The 18,658-nt window shown below is 33.9% G+C and overlaps 1 protein-coding gene and 1 long non-coding RNA gene across 3 annotated transcripts in view; one reads left to right on the top strand and one right to left on the bottom strand.

Moving 5' to 3' along the window:
- The window catches only part of LOC124367375 (tumor protein p63-regulated gene 1-like protein), a 63,984-nt gene that overhangs the window by 28,787 nt on the left and 16,539 nt on the right, over positions 1 to 18,658 (bottom strand). For both annotated transcript variants that reach the window (XM_046824142.1, XM_046824141.1), the window contains exons 2-3: positions 14,104 to 14,263; positions 9,929 to 10,085 (exon numbers count right to left, since the gene is read on the bottom strand). In XM_046824142.1, coding sequence (XP_046680098.1) covers positions 9,929 to 10,085; positions 14,104 to 14,257 — 311 coding nt within the window. In that variant the 5' untranslated portion in view covers positions 14,258 to 14,263. The remainder of the gene's footprint in view (positions 1 to 9,928; positions 10,086 to 14,103; positions 14,264 to 18,658) is intronic.
- Positions 13,399 to 14,004, top strand: LOC124367376. The gene is made up of 2 exons (XR_006922889.1): positions 13,399 to 13,534; positions 13,859 to 14,004. It is a non-coding gene; the product is annotated as an uncharacterized LOC124367376 (long non-coding RNA).

Genomic DNA, 18,658 nt, shown 5'->3' with positions numbered 1-18,658 from the left:
CATGAAGAAGAATATAAAAGATACTTGGCTGACTAATGCTAGGGCAATCAATCCCATGACATGATAATATAAACCCTATCTTTCCACACCAAACTGTTTACATATAATATGATCATCTCTCTCCTAACAACAAAATATTTCTTTCTGGTCTGAAGAAAAAAATGTACGGTTAGGTTATGTTTATGTTTAGAGTAGAGATGGCAAATCCTTTATCGAAAAAACGGATGGGGACAAATGTATTAGAGTTAATCTATCTGGGTAAGCTTAATCTTTGGTCTAAGTAAGTCGATTCTTTTGTTTAGTGTATGTAGAAGCTTATGCATGGGTATTATTATTATTATTATTGCTACATCCTGCTTGAGTTATTTAAGCCGTATTTAAATTATGTTATTTTAATTATTATTTTTGTATAGTTGTAGTCATGTTTATTTTTTCCAACTGTATATAACTTACTAATTGAATTTTGAGAACTAAATTAGTACAGTACCTTGCCCAGATAATTCGCCAGGCTCTGATAATTGTTATAGTTTAATTTATCCAAATATTATGAGTATATTTAAGAACTTTGCTAATCTTAAATAAGAGTTAAGTTTGATAAGTTTTTCATTCATAGTTTCAAGTGAACTGTGGATTACCTCCAATGATCTTTACAACCTTCCTGGTTACAACAAATTTGCATGCTATAATGATAGTTACAGAGCTGGTGGCGTTACGTGCTTTGTTGATAAGGTTAATTTCCTGTCAGTAATCAACAAAATGGTATCAGCCAATGACCTGCTTTTAAATATTAAAGTTAGCAACAAAATGTTTTCCAATTTGTTATGTATCTAAAGACAATACAAATGTGCAGAGAAAACATTTTTGGATGAATTACAACACCTCTTAGACAATTTACACAATAGAATATTGTACATGGGTGACATAGACATAGACATAGACATAGATATTTATTTGTACAAAACGTTCTTTACATGTTTTTTTTACAATAGTGAACTGGTACATTGTCATAATATACAATACATACTAAAGCCTTATAGTAATTTTATTATGTTACAATAAAATTTAGTCAGAAAAAATAACAAACACTTGATTTTTATTTAGAATTAACTAAGGAGGTTTAGCTGTAGTTCATCTATTTCATATATAGCTTTGTCAATAAGAACAGTCTTTAATTCATTTTTAATATTTTCCTATGGTCATTGACTTAAATGTTAAGGGTAGGTTATTGTACAATATCAACCCCGAATACAAAGGGCTTTTTTCATAGAATGTTGAGCGATGGAGGGGTATTCTAAAAAATTAGCGTTATTTTCGAGTGTTATAATTATGTTGAAATATTAGATCTTCTATTAGTTGGTCTTTGCTTAAATGGATATAAACCAACAACTCATATATGTACATAACTGGTTAAAGTTAATATTTTTTTTTATTTCTAAACAATGATTTGCAAGGTTGCTCGAAAATGAGAATTTGTCATTATTCGGATAATTCTTTTTTGTAATCTGAAAACTGCTTTAATGCCAGGAGCTAGACCCCATAACACAATCCCATAACTAAGAATTGATTCCACATAACCATGGTAAACAGATTTTAGAACGTCAAATGAAACATTTTCTCTTTAAGTGCAAAAATATAAAAGAAATGGATCTTAGTTTTGACAAAAAGGTCATTTAGATGAGCTTTCCATTTAAAATTACTATCAATTTTTAATTCCCAAGAATTTATGTGAGTCAACTAAATTTGGGAAGTTAAAATTGCCATTTTTATTATTTCTAATACCAAATTTTATTACTTGGGTTTTATCTATATTAAGTTTTAAACCATTGGAATGAAACCAAGAATCCAAATCATCCATCACTTCTGAAAGAGTGATTATTAGTTCTTCACTAGTAGAGCTTTTGATAATAGCTGTTGTGTCATCAGCAAATAATATTAAATCTTTGGTAATAGATCTAGGAAGATCGTTTTATAAAAATTAAAAAGAAAAGAGGACCCAAGATAGAACCTTGTGGCACTCCCACACTATTACTTTTCCAATTTTGAATACACTTTATTGTAGTTCTCTTGAATAACTGTTCTTTGTTTCCTTTTTGTTAGGTAAGACTTTAGAAGGGACAAACAATTTCCACCAATGCCATAGTCATGTAGCTTTAACAGTAAGACCGAATGATCTACACAATCAAAACGCCTTAGACAGATCACAGAAAATACCGGCTGTATTCCGTGACCCGTCCAGACCATGTAATATGCTGTTTGTAAATTCTGTCAAAGCTGATTGAGTATTCATGTTTTTTCTGAACCCGAATTGTTTATCGTAAAAGAGTTTGTTTTTTTCAAAGTAATCAACTAATCTAGAGTGAATAATCTTTTCAAATATCTTTGAGAAATTGCTTAGAACTGAAATAGGTCGATAATTATTTAAATCTAACTTCGAGCCCTTTTTTAAAAACTGGAGTAACTTGAGAATACTTTAATCTATCAGGAAAAATCCCTTTCATTTAAACATTTATTGATTATTTGTGTCAATGGTTCTGAAATGATATCAACAGAGATTTTAATTAGTCTTATTGGTATCCCATCCCACCCTACAGAAATTTTATTTTTAAGACCTAAAACACATCTCCTGATCTCATCAACTGTACAAGGTTCAAGATTGTGCAATGCAACCCTCTCTTCAGTACAAAAATTTCTTAATGAATTATGAATTCCTTTTACAGGTAGCCTTTGGAACACTAATTTTTTGTACAATGTTAGAAAAATAATCATTAAAAAGTTCAACAATTTGAGCTGGATTACTTATTTCCGTGTCATTTGAATCTATTAAAGTAATTTTATCTTCTCTGTTTTTATTATCTTTACCGAGTACTTTATTCACAACATGCCAGGCAGCCTTGCATTTATTTTCTGAGTTCTGTATAAACGAGGAGTTTGCCCTTTTCTTTGCCTCAATAACTACTTTTTTGAAAATCTTTTTGTAGGATTTAACATAACTTAGAAATTGTATACTTCTACTGAATTTTGATTTCCAGTGAAAGTTCACGTTTTCTTTTTGCTGATATTTTTATTCCTTGTGTAATCCAATGTAAAAACTACTTTTTTTCTTTTCTGTTTAACTTTAACAGGTTTTTTGGAACAAAAGCAGACTCATAATGTCTTAAAAAACAAGTTAGAAAGTTATTGTAGCTTTCCTCGGCATTTATAATTGGGCTTACTGTTAAATCGTCACAAATTTTTTAGTGATTCAATAAAAATATTAATTTGTTTACTAGAGAATATCCTTTTCCTTACCAGTATTTCTTTAAAGCCTTGCTTTTCTATTGTATTTTGTGGGATATTTAAAAAAATCGCATTATGGTCAGAAAGACCTAGGTCAATATTCATTTTGGCTATAAAACATCATATCCTTTTCTAGTTAATATGTTATCTATACAAGTTGAAGTATTTACTGACACTCTAGTTGGATCACCAAACATACACTGAAAAAACCATTACATTCAATTATTTCTAAGAATTTGCTTGTTATATCATTTTCTACTAGTATATTTACATTAAAATCACCCACTATTAAGATCGATTTATTCTTTAATACTTTTTCAATTATTAAGAACATTTTTCTCAAGTTTGGCAAAAATATTTTTCTGGCATTATAGTCTGGTATAGTGTAGATAGAAACAATGACTACGCTATGATCAAGAAGCTCAATGCACGAACATTCAAAAATAAAATCTTCATATAAATCAATAAAAAGTTTAATTGGTATATAGGGATAGTGTTTTTCTATTAAAAGACAAGAACCTCCTCTTTGATTATTTTGTCTTACATAATAATCACCTAAAATATAATTATTTAATGAATTTAATATATTTATACACTCATTGTCAAGCCAATGTTTTCGTTCAGTGAGATTATCTTTATTTTTGATTCTGATAAAAATATATTTAGTTCTGAAATTTTGTCTTGGCTTATACCTCGGATGTTGATAGTGCATTATTAAATTATAGTTTCTAGCATGCATATTATTACTAGCTTTGGAGCATACTAAGTTAGCCTTATGAAGTTGATTTTGCATGTCTTCTTTTGGAAAATTTCTGCTAATTACATTTGGAATTAAAGGCTGGTCTAAGTTTGCCGAGAACTGTGTCGTTGTCAAGAAGTTCTAGTTTAAATCTACACTATTACCAGTTACATTTGTTGAAGATGTATAGTGGGAGAGACATTTTGTAACTTTGTAGGTGTCTTAGTGAGAAAGGTGTTTTGTGAAGATGTAGGAGAGTCAGTGGAGAGAAATATTCTGTGAGAGTGTAGGTGTGTCAGTGAGGGGACAAACAAGATGCAAATGTATCTACACTGAGACCTATATCACTGAGCACAACAACTTCACCGGAGAGTGGAGACTGCGATGAAGGAGAGATATCTAGCTGCTGTTTCTGCGCCTGGTGCTCAGCTAATTGCTTCCTCAGGGTTCTGACAAATTCGTTGTGTGTGAGGCCTCTCCACAGTTGCCTCTGTGCTGTTGGTTGTTCATACGAGGACTATGCAGACTGTTGCTCCGGTAACCTGCTGAAACTCAAACAATTGTTCTTGGCGAAATGAGACACCTGGATCAAGTCTCTAACACATCCGACTGCAGAACACACCAGTGTTTTGAGATCTTTCGAGATGAAGTCTTCTTGAAGTTTTAGAAAGGCAGCATCATATTCTTGTTTTGTTGGTTTTTCCACTGTACTTGTCCTTGGTAATTAGACTATACACTGATGGACCATTGATTACTTTCTGAAACGCCAGGTGTTTATTTACCAAATCAGATGTTTTAGGCCGGCCAAATCTTTTCCTAAAAACAACGGCAATGCCAGCTGACATGTGTTTCTCTGTGTTTTCAAAAATCGGCAGATATGGAGTGTGCAAAAACCCACCGATTGGTCATTTTGAGAAAGTGGTCCATCAGTTGGTTTATGTCTGTTTCAAGAACGGTAATTTTACATGATGGGAATAGAGAAAGGATGTGTTTGATTTTTAGGTTTGTCTTGGCACATTATGACTTGTGCCCTTCATTTTTGTTTTCAATTTAGAGACCATATCTGCTATCCTAGCTTTTCCTTTCATGTTAAAGTGGAGTCCGTGTGCTGTGAAGACGTGCCTTGGAAGCAGATGCAGAGGCAGAAGCCGTAGGTTTGGAAAGTTTTTCAGCTAACCGTTCAATTTTGGAATTGATTATAGATATCTTTAAATCAAGCTGAGGCAGATCGTGTCGCATCGGTATTGTAGACAGAATAAGATTGAAGTGTTGGAAATCATTTACTAATTTAGTGATATCATTCATTAGTGTATCAATGCCTGTAGTCTGGATGTTGTTAGTACCAGCCAACACTAGAAGGTAGTCACTGGGTTCCAGCTCCGCTGTAAGATCTTTAACTTCTTTTGTTACCTGGCTGAACTTTGCTCCAGGTTTTAAACAAACGAGCAAACATTTAAGGTAGTCTTTTGTTCTATAAGACGACCTAGGTCCCTACCATGGCTGTCTGCAAGTTATTATTAGATTAGATTTACTTTTATTTAGTTGCTTTATTCACATGTACAGTTTGGTCTCGGGTCTTAACTCGACCTTTATTTTGGGTTTGGTGAATGCTCAGCAGTTTTATTTACCAGTGGCAGGGAGCATTTGAGACAATGCTGACCTACTGGACTCAGCTTTATATATTTTGTCCTGTAAACAGTTTTTTTTATCACTATGAAGATTTCAACAACACTTTGAAGATTTTCATTTTCATTTTTTAATTTGTTTAATTCTTCCTTTAATATTTTGACATGTTCCTCATTCGGTTTATTTTCCTGTCTTTCAAACATTTGCATGGGTCTCATAAGTATTTTATTTTTGGGTAGGTCTGTTTTGATGTCACTTTTTCCACAAAGAATCAATTTCTTTGCAATACCCTCTTCCAGCTTCTTGTATTGCAGTTTGTATATTAAGTAGGTCATAATAGAACGTTTCTGGATTATATCCAATTCGTTGATCTCTGAAGAACCAAAACACTCCTTAAAAGTCAAAACCCACAAGATCCTTCCGAGTCAATAACATCCCAATCAACCTATCCACAAAAAGGAGCACATACACACCACAGTCACTGCCATTTCTTGTTGTTGAGGACAGCTTACTTCAGTGAAACAACTTGGACCTGTTGAGCACATGCGCGACTTCAACCTCGTGAATACATCTCTGGCATGGCCAAGAGATTGTAATTATTCATCGAATCAAAGTATAAAATGTATTTTCAGTTTTGGTATAAAGCATCAGACTCCAATGAGAGCCACTGACTTCCATTTCTCCTTTCGAGTCATTAATTGGTATGAATACATAGGATTTATTAAAAATCTCATGTTCCAAAAGGACATCAACGTTTTCCGCACACTTAATAATAGCTTGACCGATGCATGGCTTCATAAAGTAGGCATCCTTCATTATACTGCTTTGAAGAAGTAAGTCAAAATACAATGAGATCAAATCATCCTGAAATCCATCCCATTTGCCAACAACGTGGAACATAAAGTAAAATCATTTCCCTGTGCAGTCACACTACCATCCTGTCCATCTAAGCTTTTACCTTTCAGATTACTCAGTTTGCTGTTTCAATTCTACTATTTGTTGCTTCAGTGTGTTTTCCAGACCCTTAAAGTCATTGACTTGATTATTGAACCTTGAATTTACAATTTCTGCAATTTTATTTTAGTTGAATAATCCTACTGTTTAGAAAACTCATTGTCTTTCCTTAGCTGGTTTAGTTCATTGTTTAATGAGGCTGTGTTAGCAATTTGCTCCTGAATTATATTATTCTTCACTTTAGCGTCTTCAATATACGTTGATAAGTCTTGAGTTAATGTTCTTATAGTGTCTTTGTGTTTTTGTACATCTACTTCAACATCCGCCTCCATACACACAGACAACTCAAGCTCCTCCAACCGAACTGATTTTTCCTTTTGCAAGGCTTTTTCAATGTCAGTACATTTACTTTCTAATTCATTATTTTGGGATTTTAATAAACTGTTTGCTATTACTGTTTCGTTGTATTCTTCAAGAATATTTGTAGTCACTTGCAGAATTTTAGTGAAATCCTCCGGCCCATACCTATTAATCAATATTCCAAATCTATTATGTAGCTCACAAGCGTGTTCAGCCACTCTAGTCTCCAACTGGCTGTTGATTAAATGGCTCTCATTCACTCTATTCTCATTTTCTATGTTTAATGAGATGCCTTTGGAATATTTATTTATAGATTGTTCAATTTCCTGTAGTGCGCTGTTGAATTTTAAATTTCTCATTCTGGGTTTACCATGTTCAGCTTTATTTTCACTGTAGAAGCACAAATCCGAAGATTTTAGTTTTGCCCGCCGCTCATGAGTACCATAAAATTCAACATCGTAGTAAGTATTTGTATCTTGGTGTACGATACTTTTTATTTTAGCCGGCCAAGGTGGGTAACCCTTGACTTTTCCAAAAACATTATCTCCAGTGGCAAAATGCATTTTACCGAAATTATTGCAAAAAATTATTTAATTATTTGCAAAATCATTCAACAAATATTTTCATTGTCATAGATTAAAAAAATAAAATAAATAATAAGAAGGTAAATTAAACTATGGTTTTGAAAGTGGTATTGATGGGATGTTTGTTTATAAACATTAGCAGAAGACAGTTCAGTTAAATTGCACAAGGATGGTCTATTGGAAGCAGAGTGGTTGACCTTGACAAGACAAAACAAAGAGACAGCCACAGCTGTTTGATAAACCAAGCTACCTCTATTCAGTGCCTGTCACTACTGGAGTCAATCAAGTGCTCACTTCCTGTCCCTTTTCATTCAGTCACAACATTAATATTATTTCAGCTATGCTCCACAGAACAATAAAAACAACACATCAGTGTACAAGTTTGTTAAATAAAATCAGTGTTCCAATAGATTTCGCCACTGAAAGCAGTTGTAAATATTCTTAAATTACAGTTCTACAGTGTCAGAGAAAACATGTGGTTCCAAGTTTGACAAATGTAAGTAAATGTTAAAATAGGTCCACTTGCACAAAATAATTCACCAAGAGTTAAGCTTTATGTCTTAACAGAAGCTCTTTTACCTGTACCAATGTTATATTACGTTTCAATAAGTTAATTTATATATTATAACATTAAAATTGGAAAAAGGTGTCCCATTACTGTCATTCACCACACCACTCAACACTACACGACATAGTCATTATAGGTGATAATAATTTAAACATTTTATATGATAATGTTATAACACAAAACTATCTCAGCATTATGAACAATAGCGGATTAACCTCAGTAATTAATGTACCAAGCCATAATTACTACCTATACTGAGTCCTGTTTAATCATACATTTGTAAGGACCAGATATTAAAATAATTTCATCGTGCTGTTTTTGACATTGGACTGACTGACCATTGTATGGTAGGACTAAAGATTGATGCTAGCAATAAACGTAACTGTAATGATGGTGTTTAATTAAACCTATATACAGGTTTTCCCAAAACTTTAACAATATTTTTAAAATTTCCAAAACTTATTCTGAGTCTTTCTCTTGCAATTTTATACACTCAATAAGTACACAAATACTCGAATTAAACTACATTCACACATTCACAATCAGTAATTGCACAAATACTCATGTTTATTTACTCACGATAAACATAAAAAAAGTTTAGAAACTATCAGGCAACCGTCCATATAAAAATGAGGTTACGACATAATGATATCAGATAATACACAAACAGAACAACAACAGAAACAGAACAAACAGAATTGTACATAAACAGAAATAGATGCAGCTGATTACTCGGAACAACTGATTGAACACCATCATATTGCTGTAAATTGGAAGTGAAAAGAATTAAACAAAAGAGTAACTGACATCTAGTGGTAACCACGGAAACTATTTGAAAGCATTTTTTATCCATTCCGCTTGATCGCATACATATTCAGGTGAGAGATTATTCATCAGAAACATTATTGTGAAAACTAGCCCCATATTTCCCGCAGGTAACGGTATATACCACTTACTGTATATAGCGTAACAACTACCACTTACTGCATGCAGCATAACCAGTACCACTTACTGCATACAGCGTAACAACTACCACTTACTGCAAACAGCATAACCACTACCACTTACTGCATACATCGTAATAACTACCACTTACTGCATATGGCGTAACAACTACCACTTACTGCATAGAGTGTAACAACTACCACTTACTGCATAGAGAGTAACAAATAACAATTACTGCATAGAGAGTAACAACTAACACTTAGCCTACTGCATATATAGCGTAACAACTACCACTTGAATTTTGAGTTTCGCTCCATTTCATCTTTTTTTATTGCATGGTCTGGTATCTGACGCGGTCTCAGACCTGACTCCTGGAATCTGGAGTCATGATGTTTGTCTGAAGAGATCCAAAGAAAGTCAGTAATAAAGAAGCTCAAAATGAAACATACTTCATTTTGACATTAGAGACACCTATAAGTAGGTGAAGTGGTAGTTTCATTGTCTCATGAGGTACACAGTGTAGTGCTTTATGATGTGATAGACACAATATCTAAGCACGGTGAAGCTTCCTTTTATTGCAGCCTCTGAGACTGTGACAGATACCAGACACTGCAATAAAAGGAAGGTAAACTGGAGCTAAATTCAAAATTTAATTGAATCACCCTTCCTACCATAGCTATGTTATGTGTAGAAAACTATCACTAACTGCATATAGCGCAATACTAAAGAATTCTGATTACATGTTCTAATACTTCAGAACTCAGTACATCTAGGTTTTTATTGTCTTGATGGATATAGTTTCACAACAAATTGAGCAAATGAATTTTTTACCTTTGTTTCTCTGTATACACTTAAGAAAACAAACTCAAGACTTACTCCGTCAGCAGCCAAGAGCCTAAAACATCTCCATCTTCTCCAGTGACAACCTCAGACATACATTCCTTGATGGCTTTCTCAATGAGCTCACTGCGATGGCTGAAAAAGTCCCTTGCATCTTCTCCTGACCAGGGCACGAGGGCCACATCTCGTTTGTCTGAAAATTGAAAAATAATTAATTCTACAGGACTGTTTGTTATAGATTAACCCCCTAGAAAGTAAAATACTAGTACTAATCATTTTAAAACATTTCCCCAGTGCCAAACGACTAGTGCTAATCTTTTTTAGCCTTTTTCACAGTTACCGTCTTAACCAAACTTTAGTTATTGAACATTAAATTCAAATAGCCTACGTCATATTATATATCATTTTATTCAGGACGTTGCAGTGTTTGATTCGATGCACAGTTTATTGAATTAAAACACATAATACACATACTGATAAACATAGGTTAGTAAGTTTGAACCATTTTATTGCTTAACATAACTGTAATTACTAGTGCTACTGTAACTTTACATTGAAACATATTGCCCCCCAAACAGCCCATTTTGAAGAAATGATTCTCTTTTGTTACCTAGAGGGTTCTTCTGAGTTTCATTTTTCTATCTTTGTCCATTTTAACTTAATTAACTTCAGTAAGCTGCCATTTTTGAATTGTGTGGAGAAAGAAAGCTTGTTTCCACTGTTCTTCTTCTTCTTTTATCAAAACCTTTCAAAAAATGAGGTCTCCTTTAATGGGTCTTTACATTTAAAAGTTTTGAGCTGCCCCCCAAAATCCCATTTTGAGGAGATGGCCAAAATTTTAACAGTGACTAAAAAGTTCACTTCTATTTCTTAGAAAGGTGTCCCAAGTTCCATCCATCCATCTTTATCCTTCTAAGACTTAAGAGAGTATCCATACTTTTAACTCACACTATATTACACTTAAGCACTATGTAAAGCACAACATGAATCTCTTTGTGGAAAATATTTTGTATTTCATGATAGAGATAAGTAAAATATGCTAAATATGTGGAAAATGTAGAACATTGTACAGTTGTTTTTTAAATAAATGTTTTTGCTCTTTTAATTCTGTTGCTCAACTAGTATAATCAGATGTATTATCTAATATTTAATTATCGCACAGTTGTTTTAACTTATTAAAGTTAGTTTATTTTAAAAAATTATCATTTGAAATATAGTTAGAGCTTATATTGGTTTCTTATATTATAATTTTTAAATTTAAAAATCACACAAATCAACACCTAAAATGTTTTATTTTGTGAGGCCTATCAACTGTCTTCACATCAGGCATTTCATTGAAATAAGTAAATTTGTTTTTAGTTAATAATTCATTGTTTATATGGTATTTAAATAGTTTTTCTATTTAGATTTTCACTTACAAATAAAGACTTAGGTTATACTTGTTTCTTGATAAATCATTTAAACAATGAGAACACAGTAAACAAACCAGATAGGCTTAAAATTAGTGCAAAATACAGAAATTGAAAAAAAAATAAAAGTTTTTGAATTAAAATCGGAAGGTTACACAATGAAAGGACAAAAGTTTCTTTTTTTAATACATTTGAATTAAACTTTTGTTTAGCAGGAATTTTCAAGGGTTGTTGATCGGGCTGGCTCACCTAAAAATTGGATGAGGACTTTATTTAAGAATAGCATTGAGATTAAAGTTCTTGTAGACAAGTTGATTAAACTTTAAAATTTTTCAAATTTCAGAAATTTATCAAAGGCAAAGCATTCTTTACAATTAATTAGATAAGTCTTTCTGACCTCTGTGTCTTCTGTACCACAAGGGAAGCTGATGCTTAAAAAGGGGAATAGAAAAAACTACTGTGGTACAGGTAAGATTGAGAAAAGGTAATAACGTTTAAGACTGTGCCAATAATTTATTGCGAATGGTGTCAGAAATAAGCTTCTCCTGACATCCTTGGTGGTAGCTGAGAGGGGAGAGATGGTATAGGAAATGTTAAAATAATTTGTTAATTAGTCCAACAATGAGGACAGGAAATGACACTGATAAATCACATTTCTTCCTTCTCGCTGGTCACTTCACTACACTATAAATCATTGCTGAGGAAAGGTAAACATAAAATTTAAAAATATTAATTAATATCCTACGAGAACCCTACTTGCTGGTGGCCACATCATTAGACCAACATCACGCCAACATATATCTCAGCCAAGTTCATTTATTTATTTAACATTAAAATTTTACTTAACAATAGTTTTCAGAACATGGTGAAATGAAATGATGATTGACCATATGGAAATAAGTTGGAAATTAGAATGGGTTTTCAACTTATTTCCATATGGTTTCAACTTATTCAACTAACTAAGGGCTACAGTATAATAAGAGGGCACCACCACAATAGAATCATATTTATGATTATCTAAACTATAGAAACAAAAATGACACGAATTACTTTATATAAAAACTATCTATGTTGTGTATCTATAAAATGTAACAAACAAAACAGTTTAACATTTAGTTACTTTTTACTGTTTTTAAAGATATACTATGATTCTATTATGGTGGTAGCCTCTTATTATGTAACGCCCCGTTGGTAAATCGTTACCAACAGACAAAATATATGTTAACTATGATTTTAGAATTAATATAGTATATATTAATTGATCACCTAAATTTTCCATTTTAAAAGAAATCCATTTTTTAAATATTAATATTTAATTTGACCCGTCACCAACTAAGTAATTTAAGGTTTGAGCCCAGAAACTGGAATCGAATATTATTGCAATAGAAATAGAACAAAGTTATGGAGCTGGAATTGTGCAGCTAGCCTCGTGCACTGCTGATACAAATTGCTGACTCCAGGGCTAGCTAGCCTCTCACACAGGCCCTAGTCCTGTTTGATTGGCCACAGCCGCTGAGGCGATGACCGCCGGCTTGACCTGCTGAGCCGGTGATCGTCAGTCGCGTTCAAAATTATATGTAGTTAACATCTCGGTCCGCGTCCTCTCTACCTCTGTAGTTAATGTAGCATTGGTTAAAATCATCTTCTAAATTTAGTTTGTTTCTAAAGTATTACTTGCATTATTTTATAGGATGAATTTAAAGACCGAATTTATTAGTAATTAAAGATTCGAAATTAAACTTATTTAATCAAATCTAATCGCCACGTAAGTAGTTCTTTTACATGAGTCAAAAGCACCGGAAGTTCTGATTAATTCTTTAAGCGGGTTTAGTGGAATTACAATTATACTGCAGCTTAACTAATTTGTTCATAAAATTGTTGATTACACATTACTCACATATTTAATTTGTGCTGATTTGAAATTATTAATTTCAAAGTAAAGAAGAAGGTAAGAGGAGAGAAATTAATTAGGCCTAGATTAAAATACAATTATAAAAAATATTAGGGAATAAAAATTGTGTGATGATCAAATTAATGAGATATTTCCATAACAGATATGGTGCAATGGCTGATATCAGCAAAGATTAATGAGGCTGACTCATAACAACACCAAATCATGTGATGCACAATACAGATATAAAACAATAGAATGATGCTCTGTGCAACAAATTTATATTTCACTTTTAACTTTCTACAAATTTGTTATTATCTTCAACCCTTAAATATTATATAGGTAAGCCTAGTTGTGTTCAGGAGTACTAGTGCATTGAGTAATAACGTTAAAATAATAAGTTGCAACTCCCACTGTTTATTTTATATTTAATAGTTTCTCTTTTTCTCATCCTATCCATTACATAAACTTGTTCTGCTACTTTGATTATTTAACAATCCATCCAAAAATGTAACTTAGACTTCATTACAGTTTAAACTTGATTAAATATAATTTTGTACTAACATTGTACATTTTAAGCATAATTTTACTTCTGAGCTTCTCTGACAATAGTATAGCCTACTCTAAAAGAAAAATGTATGGATAACTAGACTGTGTGTTTTCCAGATAAACTATGAGACTATGGATGGCTAGTCCAACTTTGCATCTTCCAAAATCTGAATTCCAAAACAGCTAATTTTATGGCACTGATAGATTTTATATGGTGAAGCATTTTAACTGATATGTACAAAATTAAACTGTGTCACTATTTACAGTAAATTAAATTCTATTTTCTCCTTTGAAATTAAAAACACTCTTCATACTTTAACCAAAGCTTATTTTAAAAGTGCAGTTATGGTACACATGCTTACGTTTAAAGGCGTCATTTTCTATATTTAAGCCATTTGAATGACCAAGTGAACTTGGTCCAGCTCCAGATTTATCTTCACCAAGCTGTAAAGTTGTTCCTGTGAAATCTTGGGGAGGTGCGTCTTCCAAAAAGTGAACTTCTTGGTTAGACATCATCGTCACCAGCAGTGTGAAACTGGCCATAGATTCCATCCATAAAAAGAACTAATCCGCTGACTTGAATCCTAACCTGGTTCATGAACTACTCCTGACCTAGTTCCTGAACTACAACTAACCTAGTTCCTGAACCAGTTCAATCACTTCAGGATTAAATTATATTATTAAAATTAAATTTTATAATTTAAAAAAAGAACAAATACAAAAATATCTATAGATTATACTTAATACATTACTTTGAATACATGGTCTACTGTATTATATTACTACCCTCATTTTAGACCTCTTCTATTTTTGGACAAATACCAATCTATGGACGGCCATATCTCAAAAACGTACGAGCCAATTTTGATAAAACTTTCTGTACACATTCACTACATGGTCTAGTATACTAAAATACAAGCCTCATTATTAGGCCACGCCTATTTCCGGAGCCACAACGATTTTACAGGCCAAGTGCTGACAAAAACCAATCTATGGACAGCCATATCTCAAAAACGTACGAGCCAATTTTGATAAAACTTTCTGTACACATTCACTACATGGTCTAGTATACTAAAATACAAGCCTCATTCTTAGGGCCACGCCTATTTCCGGAGCCACAATAACTTTATAGGCCAAGTGCTGACAAAAACCAATCTATGGACGGCCATATCTCAAAAACGTACGAGCCAATTTTGATAAAACTTTCTGTACACATTCACTACATGGTCTAGTATACTAAAATACAAGCCTCATTATTAGGCCACGCCTATTTCCGGAGCCACAACGATTTTACAGGCCAAGTGCTGACAAAAACCAATCTATGGACAGCCATATCTCAAAAACGTACGAGCCAATTTTGATAAAACTTTCTGTACACATTCACTACATGGTCTAGTATACTAAAATACAAGCCTCATTCTTAGGCCACGCCTATTTCCGGAGCCACAATAACTTTATAGGCCAAGTGCTGACAAAAACCAATCTATGGACAGCCATATCTCAAAAATGTACGAGCCAATTTTGATCAAACTTTCTGTACACATTCACTACATGGTCTAGTATACTAAAATACAAGCCTCATTCTTAGGCCACGCCTATTTCCGGAGCCACATCGATTTTACAGGCCAAGTGCTGACAAAAACCAATCTATGGACAGCCATATCTCAAAAACGTACGAGCCAATTTTGATAAAACTTTCTGTACACATTCACTACATGGTCTAGTATACTAAAATACAAGCCTCATTCTTAGGCCACGCCTATTTCCGGAGCCACAATAACTTTATAGGCCAAGTGCTGACAAAAACCATGGACGGCCATATCTCAAAAACGTACGAACCAATTTTGATAAAACTTTCTACACACACTCACTACATGGTCTACTATACTAAAAAACAAGCCTCATTCTTAGGCCACGCCTATTTCCGGAGCTACATCGATTTTACAGGCCAAGTACTGACAAAAACCAATCTATGGACGGCCATATCTCAAAAATGTACGAGCCAATTTTGATAAAACTTTCTGTACACATTCACTACATGGTCTAGTATACTAAAATATAAGCCTCATTCTTAGGCCACGCCTATTTCCGGAGCTACATCGATTTTACAGGCCAAGTGCTGACAAAAACCAATCTATGGACGGCCATATCTCAAAAATGTACGAGCCAATTTTGATAAAACTTTCTGTACACATTCACTACATGGTCTAGTATACTAAAATATAAGCCTCATTCTTAGGCCACGCCTATTTCCGGAGCCTCAATAACTTTATAGGCCAAGTGCTGACAAAAACCAATCTATGGACGGCCATATCTCAAAAATGTACGAGCCAATTTTGATAAAACTTTCTGTACACATTCACTACATGGTCTAGTATACTAAAATATAAGCCTCATTCTTAGGCCACGCCTATTTCCGGAGCTACATCGATTTTACAGGCCAAGTGCTGACAAAATCCAATCTATGGACGGCCATATCTCAAAAATGTACGAGCCAATTTTGATAAAACTTTCTGTACACATTCACTACATGGTCTAGTATACTAAAATATAAGCCTCATTCTTAGGCCACGCCTATTTCCGGAGCCACATCGATTTTACAGGCCAAGTGCTGACAAAAACCAATCTATGGACGGCCATATCTCAAAAATGTACGAGCCAATTTTGATAAAACTTTCTGTACACATTCACTACTTGGTCTAGTATACTAAAATATAAGCCTCATTCTTAGGCCACGCCTATTTCCGGAGCCACATCGATTTTACAGGCCAAGTGCTGACAAAAACCAATCTATGGACGGCCATATCTCAAAAATGTACGAGCCAATTTTGATAAAACTTTCAGTACACATTCACTACATGGTCTAGTATACTAAAATACAAGCCTCATTCTTAGGCCACGCCTATTTCCGGAGCCACATCGATTTTACAGGCCAAGTGCTGACAAAAACCAATCTATGGACGGCCATATCTCAAAAATGTACGAGCCAATTTTGATAAAACTTTCTGTACACATTCACTACATGGTCTAGTATACTAAAATATAAGCCTCATTCTTAGGCCACGCCTATTTCCGGAGCTACATCGATTTTACAGGCCAAGTGCTGACAAAAACCAATCTATGGACGGCCATATCTCAAAAATGTACGAGCCAATTTTGATAAAACTTTCTGTACACATTCACTACATGGTCTAGTATACTAAAATACAAGCCTCATTCTTAGGCCACGCCTATTTCCGGAGCTACATCGATTTTACAGGCCAAGTGCTGACAAAAACCAATCTATGGACGGCCATATCTCAAAAATGTACGAGCCAATTTTGATAAAACTTTCTGTACACATTCACTACATGGTCTAGTATACTAAAATACAAGCCTCATTCTTAGGCCACGCCTATTTCCGGAGCTACATCGATTTTACAGGCCAAGTGCTGACAAAAACCAATCTATGGACGGCCATATCTCAAAAATGTACGAGCCAATTTTGATAAAACTTTCTGTACACATTCACTACATGGTCTAGTATACTAAAATACAAGCCTCATTCTTAGGCCACGCCTATTTCCGGAGCCTCAATAACTTTATAGGCCAAGTGCTGACAAAATCCAATCTATGGACGGCCATATCTCAAAAATGTACGAGCCAATTTTGATAAAACTTTCTGTACACATTCACTACATGGTCTAGTATACTAAAATACAAGCCTCATTCTTAGGCCACGCCTATTTCCGGAGCTACATCGATTTTACAGGCCAAGTGCTGACAAAAACCAATCTATGGACGGCCATATCTCAAAAATGTACGAGCCAATTTTGATAAAACTTTCTGTACACATTCACTACATGGTCTAGTATACTAAAATACAAGCCTCATTCTTAGGCCACGCCTATTTCCGGAGCCACAATAACTTTATAGGCCAAGTGCTGACAAAAACCAATCTATGGACAGCCATATCTCAAAAATGTACGAGCCAATTTTGATAAAACTTTCTGTACACATTCACTACATTGTCTAGTATACTAAAATACAAGCCTCATTCTTAGGCCACGCCTATTTCCGGAGCTACATCGATTTTACAGGCCAAGTGCTGACAAAAACCAATCTATGGACGGCCATATCTCAAAAATGTACGAGCCAATTTTGATAAAACTTTCTGTACACATTCACTACATGGTCTAGTATACTAAAATACAAGCCTCATTCTTAGGCCACGCCTATTTCCGGAGCCACAATAACTTTATAGGCCAAGTGCTGACAAAAACCATGGACGGCCATATCTCAAAAACGTACGAGCCAATTTTGATAAAACTGTCTGTACACATTTACTACATGAACCAATCTATGGATATTGTATGTATTTTTTGTTCATTTGGCATTACCCAGGAGGCACGTGTGTAGTGGTAAAGAAATGCAATGATTGAAATGAGATTAAGAATTACCTTTTTAAAGTGATATTGTAAAACATGTAAAACTTTTTTATTTGAAGTACAATGAATGATCCTTTACTGAATATTTACCATTACACGGACGCGAACAAATTTACCTCCCATCATCTGTGTTGTTTGTATTTGTCACTCACCTTCTACAATATTTGACTCTTGGTTCAAGGAGCAGCCACTACATGTTGGCGCTAACTTGAAATTATTGGTCACAGATGATTTCATGCAATCAAGGAGCTGCCATTACATGTTGGCGCTAACTTGACTTTATTGGTCACAGATGATTTCATGCAATCAAGGAGCAGCCATTACATGTTGGCGCTAACTTGACATTATTGGTCACAGATGATTTCATGCAATCAAGGAGCAGCCATTACATGTTGGCGCTAACTTGACTTTATTGGTCACAGATGATTTCATGCAATCAAGGAGCAGCCATTACATGTTGGCGCTAACTTGACATTATTGGTCACAGATG

Source organism: Homalodisca vitripennis, chromosome 8 (genome assembly GCF_021130785.1).
Source record: "Homalodisca vitripennis isolate AUS2020 chromosome 8, UT_GWSS_2.1, whole genome shotgun sequence".
Lineage (NCBI taxonomy): Eukaryota > Metazoa > Arthropoda > Insecta > Hemiptera > Cicadellidae > Homalodisca > Homalodisca vitripennis.
Note: the sequence above shows the minus strand (reverse complement) of the source record. Positions and strands in the feature narration are given on the sequence as shown.